Source organism: Hippoglossus hippoglossus, chromosome 9 (genome assembly GCF_009819705.1).
Source record: "Hippoglossus hippoglossus isolate fHipHip1 chromosome 9, fHipHip1.pri, whole genome shotgun sequence".
Classification (NCBI taxonomy): domain Eukaryota; kingdom Metazoa; phylum Chordata; class Actinopteri; order Pleuronectiformes; family Pleuronectidae; genus Hippoglossus; species Hippoglossus hippoglossus.
The window spans coordinates 13279896-13289430 of record NC_047159.1 but is presented as its reverse complement, the minus strand read 5'-3'; the positions used below and the strand labels follow the sequence as shown (position 1 = coordinate 13289430).

The 9535-nt window shown below is 40.3% G+C and overlaps 1 protein-coding gene across 1 annotated transcript; it reads left to right on the top strand.

Annotated features, from left to right (window-relative positions):
- The first annotated feature begins 417 nt into the window (after nt 1–417).
- vps33a (VPS33A core subunit of CORVET and HOPS complexes) lies at nt 418–6969 on the top strand. Its single transcript, XM_034596893.1, has 13 exons — nt 418–562; nt 831–896; nt 1038–1165; nt 1678–1864; nt 2124–2240; nt 2352–2526; nt 2999–3192; nt 4047–4173; nt 4484–4551; nt 4729–4866; nt 5071–5208; nt 5296–5464; nt 6128–6969. Exons 1-13 carry the CDS (start codon nt 431–433, stop codon nt 6319–6321), a joined length of 1833 nt encoding a protein of 610 aa, XP_034452784.1. The 5' UTR covers nt 418–430; the 3' UTR covers nt 6322–6969.
- Nucleotides 6970–9535: the final 2566 nt, after the last annotated feature.

Below are 9535 nucleotides of genomic sequence, written 5' to 3'. Positions count from 1 at the left end.
TCTCACTTTAAGACTCAAAATGGTGAAAATACTCCTGGCACTGCTTCACATCTACAAAGAAAATGTTTTTAAAAAATGTAATCTTACCGATGGTTACAGTAATTTATGACTCATACATCCCATAAACTAGTTTTAAAGATGTGATTTATCAATAACCTACTGCGCATGCGTGTTATTTTAGGGGTGCAGCAAGTCAGAGGTTGAAATGAATCCTGCAAAAAGAAAAAGTAAAACACAATCATCCTGCTGTTTACCGTTATTTAATATAGTTTTCAGATCGTTGTAGGATGGTGCAGACTAGAGGACATGAGGTTTACAGAGTTATTTCAAAGAGTAACATTTACGAGTCTCCCGAGCTGTGCCGTGGTGTGAACTCTCTCAATCTTGTTTCATCTTTGGTCATGTGACAGCCTTGTAGCACAGTGGTCACATGACTCGCTGTGTTGCTAATAAGGAAAAAATGGCGGCCCACCTTTCTTACGGTAGAGTCAATTTAAACATTTTGAGAGAAGCGGCACGAAAAGAGCTTCGAGAGTTTCTGGATAAATGTGCAGGAAGCAAGGTAAAGAACACTCCAACATGTCGAACAGGGCGGAAACTGTGACAGCTACAGTGTGCACAGCCTCAACGCTAACACTTGTCATGTCATAATGTCGCAGGTTATATTAGGAGATGATGGGTTTTGTTTGTAAATATAGTTTAATCCTGACATAATACCAGGGTGTTGGGTTTAGTTTGGTTTTGGTGTTGTTGCTGATCAATTTAGCAGGGTAACCATTAGCTAAACCCTACATGCAGATGTTTATAAACGGTTTCCTGGTGCTTTTCAGGCCATTGTCTGGGATGAATATCTGACTGGACCGTTTGGACTCATAGCGCAGTACTCTCTCCTGAAGGTAAGTGCTTTCTGCTGCTTCTCTGTTCAGTTTCCATGTTTTAACCCAGTACACAAGCTCCAGGTAAAGTGTCAGTAATACACTATATGTCTTATTGTGTTAACTGAAGCTCCCTCATGTTTGTCACTGGGTATTTGTTAGGAACATGAAGTGGAAAAGATGTTCACCCTCAAGAGCGGCAGGCTCCCCCCTGCTGATGTCAAAAATATCATCTTCTTTGTCCGTCCCCGACTGGAGCTTATGGACATCATCGCTGAGAACGTATTCAGGTTCGTTTATGACCCTGTTCAGACCTGGTATTAACATCCGTCCTGAGTCATCCAATCACAAGAGGTTAGCAGAAACCTGATCACTCAAACCTCTTTGGGAAGTGGACTGGGACGCATGTGCCATATTCTTTTCCCTGTGTGAACGCACGTTTGTGACATATCAATATCTACATTGATCACTACATAATGACAAATTACTTTTGGTAAACATCTTTCTTTCTCCCCCCAACACAAACACACACAGACAAAGTGACATTGGAAACTTCAGTACTACTCGAACAAGTGCGAAAAACATAATAATTCGGTCTTTGCAAATCGAAATGACAGTTGGGATTATTTGCATATGGAGCAAGGAAGTGAGGTCCAATCAAACTTTTTCACAGGAAACACAATCAGGATGCATTTTAATGCCAGGTGTGAACAGACTTGTGATGGGATCTCTCAGGACGGATGTCTCTTTGTAAAGCTGTTTACCGTGTTTCACACTTCTTTCCTGTACTCTGCGCCTTCAGCGAGGATAAGCAGCATTCGTCACGAGACTTCCACATTTTATTTGTGCCTCGGAGGAGTATGCTGTGTGAGCAGCGGCTGAAGGAGCAGGGAGTGCTGGGCTCCTTCATCAACATTGATGAGTATATCCTGGACTTGATTCCGTATGATGGTGACCTGCTCTCCATGGAGTATGAAAGTGCTTTCAGGGTGTGTTCACCTTCTGCATACCAGACACACACCAACCACCCTACTGCTCTATGACGTATTTACAGGATGAGTTGTTATTAAATGAAGATTATATTTAAAGTCACTAGGTATTCAACCATAATAACACATGGACATATGGATTGTTGTCAGATCTCTAGAGGGAAATATATAAGATACATATATTATACACGTGACCCAAATTTGTAGCTCTAGTTTCTAATGGTCACAACATATTTTGACTCCCTTTTGTCTCTTTCAGGAGTGCTACCTGGAAAATGACCAAACAAGTCTTTACCACACAGCCAAAGGCCTCATGACCTTACAGGCACTGTATGGCACCATTCCACAGATATATGGGAAAGGAGACTGCGCACGGGTGAGTTTGGTGTGAGGTGGATTGAAATTGATATTTGCACATGGGCAGGTGCTCAGCAGAAAGATGATGAACACATTTGTTTGACAAAGAAATGCCACTGCTTGTTCTCAGCATGTTGCCAACATGATGCTGAGGATGAAGAGGGAGTTCGCAGGCAGTCAGAATCAGATCCTTCCCGTGTTCGACACCCTGCTCCTCCTGGACCGTAATGTTGATCTGCTCACCCCTCTGGCCACACAGCTCACCTATGAGGGTCTCATTGACGAGATCTATGGAATCACCAATGGTCAGAATAAACCTTTTGGATTTCCTCTGAATGCACAATTGCTCAAATTTTAACTGATGTCTTTATATCTTCCCACTTTATTGTGGATGTTGCTACAGTTTAAGGGCAAGAAAAGAGGTTGCCATGGGTAATGTTATACTTAAACAGAATAGGGGTCTTAGAATCACAAATATTATGGGCTACAGCTTATTGTCAATATATGTTTGCCAATATTTTACTTATTGATCATATATTTTTAATTTAAAGGTTAATTTATCTGGACAATTAATGATGGCTTCCTTGTTAACAGCATGAGTTTTTAATCAGATAACAATCTGACTTGACCTTAGACTTGAGTTTGTCTTTATTTGTATATTTCTTCAGGTATATTATAATAAAAGAGAATTCAATTCCTTTTTTGAAATTTGATTATTAGTCTGCTCCCGTATTTATTCATCACCAGTTCTAATTTGTATTCCCTCCTGCCTTACAGGTTATGTCAAGTTGCCCCCTGAGAAGTTTGCGCAGAAGAAGCAAGGTGAGGCGAGTAAAGATTTACCCACCGAGCCCAAGAAGTTACAACTCAACTCAGCAGAGGAACTCTACGCAGAAATCCGGGACAAAAACTTTAATGCTGTTGGAGCAGCACTCAGCAAGAAGGCCAAAATCATTTCTGCTGCCTTTGAGGTTGGTCTTGCTTCATCTCTTTCCATCCTGGCACACTAACCTGCTGTAAAATCCTAAAAACAATCCAGAAATCTATCTTACTGTGTTTGGGCCTGTCCTTCCATTTTTCTCATCGAGTCATTATTCATTACTCATAACTAATTACCCCCATCAGGCTATTTTTGTAACAATGACATGCACCAACAGGCACATTTTTAATGGGCAAAAAACATAGTTTTGTGTCTTAGAAATGTAGTTACAGCGCTTTGCACTTCCTGGGAGCTGCCATTGATTTCCTTCGGACATCCTTGCTAATTTGATATGATTGTAATCTCTGTGGCATCTTAGTGCAAAGATCCTAAAATAAATCTATAAGGTTAGAGAAGTGATGACAATCACAGAGAGATAAGCTAAAGTAATAATTGTTCCAGCAGAATGCCTAATGAGACCAAACATATCATCATACTATCTTCAGCTCAGAACTTGGATATGCTGATTTTAGTAAAAACTGAATTATTGGAGAGAGAATGTTAATAAACAGTGTTGTGCTGTGTCAGAAGCATCCTGACCCTGAAGGGGAGTGAGGTTGTGCAGGAATGGAAGTTTATAGGGAAGTGGGGTTTTGGGGAACTGTTTTGTCTTCAAATATATTAATATTAATGAGCAACAGCTTCCTAACCTTGTTTTTGGTACATTTACAGAGTGGCAGATGTGCCCACATGTGTTGTACATGTAATTTAGTTTACTGATGTGCTGAATGATTGACCTTTTGTGACTATTGATTTCATGATGTGAAAGTTTTCTTCTTAGCTGCACAATCAAATAGAATTATATCTCAGTAAGTAAAAGTGATGTTTTTTTGTCTCATCTCATAGGAACGCCATAATGCCAAAACAGTGGGAGAGATAAAGCAGTTTGTCTCTCAACTGCCTCATATGCAGGCAGCACGAAGCTCACTGGCTAACCACACTTCTATAGCAGAGCTGATCAAGGACATCACCAGTGCGTAAATAATTCAATGTTTTTTTTTAACATTTTATTGCATTTATTTATTTTAGATTATAACACCATATTTCGTAATTACAAAATAATGGTTTGTAAACGCTGCTGGTAATCAGTACTCTAATTAAAGAATCTATTGTCCCTCAAGTCTCTAACGTCTTGTTTGTTTATATTAGTGTAATTTATCTTTTTCTAATGTATCCCCCAAATGTAAGGATTATGATAATACTGTGTATTGTTTCCTTTTACTATTTTGTGTATAAGCTGACAAATACATTGAGATTGAACTAAGTCCTCTTCCCTGTTCCAGCTTCAGAGGCCTTCTTTGACAATCTGACAGTGGAGCAGGAGTTTATGACTGGAGTCGACACAGACAAGGTATTAATCTGTTTAACTGTTACTGATTTCCTGCAAAGCTAAAGAAGAGATATTTAGAATTGCTATCAAGAAATGTTGTATTGCATGTATGTATTTCAGCTCCTGCTCGTGTTTGAATGTAGGCAAATGGGGTATCTTATTTTTAGACTTTTATCGATCTATTATTCCATTCCTCAGGTGAACATATATATAGAAGACTGCATTGCTCAAAAAGATCCACTGATCAAGATCCTGCGCCTGGTGTGTATGCAGTCCGTGTGCAACAATGGCCTGAAGCAGAAGGTGTTAGACTACTACAAGAGGGAGATTCTACAGGTAAAGTCAAAGACAGAATTATTTGTTTATGACGGTGGTGTCTGTTCACACATTTTTCTTGCTTCAACAAAGAAAAATAGTGGAGCTCTTCTGTTTACTACTTTTTCTTTTTCGAGAATTACTCAGTTGCCTTAAATGAAAGCAGAATTAATCGGTAGGTGACTGATATGTTCAATAATGCTTTTTTCCTTTTTTTTTGTGAAGACCTATGGTTATGAACACATCCTGACACTGAACAATCTAGAGAAGGGGGGTCTTCTGAAGCCACAGACAAGCTCAAGGAATAACTACCCCACTATTCGGAAAACCCTTAAACTGTGGATGGAGGATGCTAATGAACAGGTACGACATTTCAGAAACAACTTTGAAGATTAAACGTGAACTTTTGTGGGTTTGAAAAGGACTAACACTGTGTTTTTTCCTCCTCAGAACCCCAATGACATTTCCTATGTGTACAGTGGCTACGCTCCATTGAGCATCCGACTGACCCAGGTACTGGCCAGGCCCGGGTGGCGCAGCATTGAAGAAGTGCTGAAGATACTTCCCGGTCCGCACTTTGAGGAGAGACAACAGCTGCCTGCTGGTCTTCATAAGAAACGTAAGGACCATGACAAACTGCTGTTTGCCCTGCTGCTCCCTGAACAGAATAAAAGTAAATAACCTCCTGCCTGCTGCTTGCAGATAAGACACAGGCTTTGTTTCCGATAAGTCAAATGCACAACAGCAGCAGATTGATGGCACCGAAGCTGACAACACCACAGAGCCACTGTCAGTGTTTGTTTGTCTGTTTCATCTGTGTTGGAGAGGAGGCTCGATAGAAACACACTATGCTCGATGTGACCATCAGTGCTTTCCTGCAGCTTTCCTTCATCTTTTCATATTGGCTGTAGTAGGTGTTACACTGATGTGAATAATGAATTTAATCATACACTCAATATGAAATGTGATAATCAGAAATGAGTTTGGGCATTGGACAGTGGACTTGTTACTACACGCCTGCCTAACGATGGATTGTAAAAGGTGATAATGGAGGACTGTAATCTCGGGGGAGGGTGATTGCTCAATCAGCGTTTTCACAGCTCCGTATTGTGGCCCTGTTTTATATTCAGTTGTGTTTCGTTAAAGTGAGCAATGGAAGAATCTTGATGGATTTACCATGTCAGAAACAAAGGAAAACGTTTATTGAAATCTGTCTGCTTCTATTTGGTTTAGCTTTGGCATTTTGTTTGAGTGACATGCATCTCTTTTTACTGCCATACAGGCCAGCAGGGGGAGAATAGGACAACGCTGGTGTTCTTCCTCGGCGGAGTGACGTATGCAGAAATAGCCGCTCTGCGTTTCCTCTCTCAAATGGAAGACAGCGGGATGGAATACATTATAGCCACCACAAAACTGTTAAATGGAACGACTTGGATCAAATCCCTCATGGATCGGCCTGAATCTCAGAGCCCCTGAGTCCCCTGCATGTACACCTGGCCACATCAAACACCCCATCCATCAGAAAACTCTCAGCTGTTGTTTTTATCTCCGTATCAGTGCACTGCAGGTGTTTCACTGATGTCTGCTGAATCAACAACCACTGGCTCTTTACAGGTGCCCTGTGGAGTTATGTTTACATTCAGTGTTACTGACTAAAAAACATTGTTTGTAACTTTCAGGCCTGGTAAACATGCTGATAGCAATTCCTTGCTGTGTGTCGCTTCTTTTTCTACTATCTTGAATCTTTCCATGTTCCACAAATGTCTCTTGCTTTACTTAGCTTCTTTGTTTGTTAGCCCCACCGACTGTTACTCAGTGGAATAAAGTGAAATTAACAGCTGGAATGTGTATTTTGTCCTCTGCAATCTCATGCATGTCCATGATACAAGCAAACTGTTAACCCACTTGTAGCCAAATTGCTCCATCGCACTTTTACTGGACACAAACTCCACAGGGTACCATCATTTTTTTTTACTAGTTCCTGATTTGCAGCCAGATAAAATGCAATTCAAAGCTGGTTTAGCACTGCTTATTGTCTCCTGGTTATCTAATATGGAGCTACTGTATATATGTATGTATGATTAAAATCTTCTCATGTACAAAATGATTAAAGTTGCACTTTGATTTGTGTTTTTGAAGGCTTTTGTTAGTAGCCGGGATAAAAATAGGTAAATTAAGAGTAAGTAAATTTACTCTTGTGTCTTTTGGTTATGCAGCGAGCCATCTTGACTTTTGTTTTTTTGTAAGGGCAGTCTGTGATGAGTGAGAGCTGAAGAGAGGCAGACATTGGAGTGTATCCGTCAGCAGTGGTCCAGCTCTCTGAAAGAGCAATTAGCGCAGTAACAGGCCCTCTGATCAGCCGATAATGGCCCTGTGCTGTCTGGAGAGCGCAGCCCACAGCAGCCCATGATTTGACAGCGCAGGACACTGATTGAATTAGGAGGCCATTTGCTCCGTGTTCCGGTCGAGGATATCTGTGCTGCATGAGGGTGTTTGATCTCTGTTTCAGTCAATACCGTCTCCGTGCCTTACACTATGAACATAGGGAGGACCTGCTGACTGCACTCAGATATTTTTGGTGAACTCTTCTTGGGTAAATCTATGTTAATTTCCTCCATTTATTGATTGTCTGAAATACAAATACTTTATTCTGTAAATATAGCTCAATGGCCAAAATCAGCACAGTACAGTTTCTCTCTTTGTGGAGCAGGTGCACTGAAGACTTAAACTCCCATTAGATCTCTCCCAGGAGATTCAGATCCTTGTGATCAGTTATTGCGTTTGGCTCCTCCTCTGTCATAGGGGCTTGAAACGCTCAAGGCAGCACACACCAACTTGGACTTCAGGGCTGGAAGCACAGGAGTCCCCTTTCTAACCAGCACCTGCCCTGCTCCAATAACACCAAGGTACACCAGGTATTTATCTTGTTTGTTATTCATGGTGGTTTAAGTTTTATTTGTCTTTTAAACCTCTACCAAGATATTTATGCTAAAATGTGGTATATTTATATCAGAATAATATATTCTGACTCCTCTAACATGGTTCATATATTCACTTTAACTCCTGTAACCTGACGAAGAGCTACTTTGTAGAAAACTTGAAATGAGCATGTTAGTGTTATTGAGCAAGTTGCATATCCTGCAGGTTCAGCATGTTTTCTCTGAAAAGGGTTTGAGACATCCTAAAAGGTGGATGCTGAAGATGTTCCACAGTTTGTCGTGTTCGATCGATACTGAACCCCCTTACTGTAGTTTACAGATACATTATTAACAGTGCTCTTGTGAAAACGCAGCCCCCTCAGCTCCTACAAGGCAAAGGACAAATCACTTTGCACATCTAACACAGATAAACACATTTAATAATACATAGCACTACAAATACTGTGTCGCAAGAATTAAATTGTAAAAAAGTTGCAATTTATATCAATGACTCACTTGCGAGCTTTTTTATATATATATATATATATTTTTGTTTTTTGTTTTTTGTTGTAAGAGAAAGTAATAGAAGTGTGTATAATCTTTCACATGGGCCACCTCGGTGGACATGACATTGTTACCTGTTGTATTTGTGTTTGCAGAATGGGCCGAGGTGAGAACATTGGACACCTGACTCCACCTGGTCGCAGGCAGAAGATGCAGCAGCTGCATCTGGACGTGGATCCCTTGTTCATACGCTTCCTCCGGACTTTCAGAGAAGTCCTCAAATTTGTTCTCTTCAGCTACACGGTGCTGTTCGGTGCCTTGCTCCTTGCCAGATGGACCACTTATTTTATGGTGGGGAAGTAAAAAAGGAGAAGTGACTGTTGAAGAATGAGCCTCTTCCCACACTCAGAGCTCATTGATGAAGTTGATCAGGCAGACCTTTTTGGGATTTGTGGCCTATGCAGTTCCTTTGAATTATTAATGTCCCCATACTCGGCTTGAGTATTCATGACTTTTTTGGGTTTTATTGAATCACTCTCTGCATTAGATCTCACAGCTTTAGTGGATTTTTAGACATTTAGAACCACTTAACTGTGACACTCATTTGCATCTGTTGTGTTTGTTGACAATGTGTTTGACTGCATTGTGCAAGTGTGCAATAAAGAAACTGTGATATCTGCTGAGCTGCAAAGTTAACACAGTGAAGCTATACAATATGTGTGTCTATCATCATGTAGCATACAAAAGCAGTATTGTGTTTTCATTTCATACATTTTTTCTTGGGAAGCACATGTAAAGTTTGACAAAGGTACATATAAATAAGACATATCAGCAGTCATGTTATCAGTGGGTATGCTTTTTTTCTGCTACGGTGGTCTTCAGGGAATTTGTCTGCCTTTCGGGCAAAATCATGTGTATTAATCAGCAGGTGGATGTGATGGGTAACTGCTATTATTATGATAAATGTCACATTATTATTTCTTGGAATGTAAAAACTGATTTGTGCTCCTGCAAGGTTGAAGTTTTAAACTATTCTTTCTGTGCAGAAAATGGCAAACACTTCAAACATTTAACAAATGTGAGGTAGCTCATTTATGTGTAATATATCTTGTAGCTGTGCTTACACAATGCATATTCCATACAGGGACGTATATTGAACTTTTTGAATGAACATTATATTGTTTTATTGCCCAGCCCTAACCTTTAGGCAACATCTGCAGTATCACCCAATCTTGAGGCCCTACCTTGCTCAGTTTAAACGTTTTAAG

Coding starts and splice junctions, on each gene's coding strand:
- vps33a (XM_034596893.1), top strand. CDS start 431: ATGACTCGCTGTGTTGCTAATAAGGAAAAAATGGCGGCCCACCTTTCT. Junction 2,527..2,998: donor GATCTATGGAATCACCAATG/GTCAGAATAAAC, acceptor CCTGCCTTACAG/GTTATGTCAAGTTGCCCCCT. Junction 4,552..4,728: donor CTGGAGTCGACACAGACAAG/GTATTAATCTGT, acceptor TCCATTCCTCAG/GTGAACATATATATAGAAGA.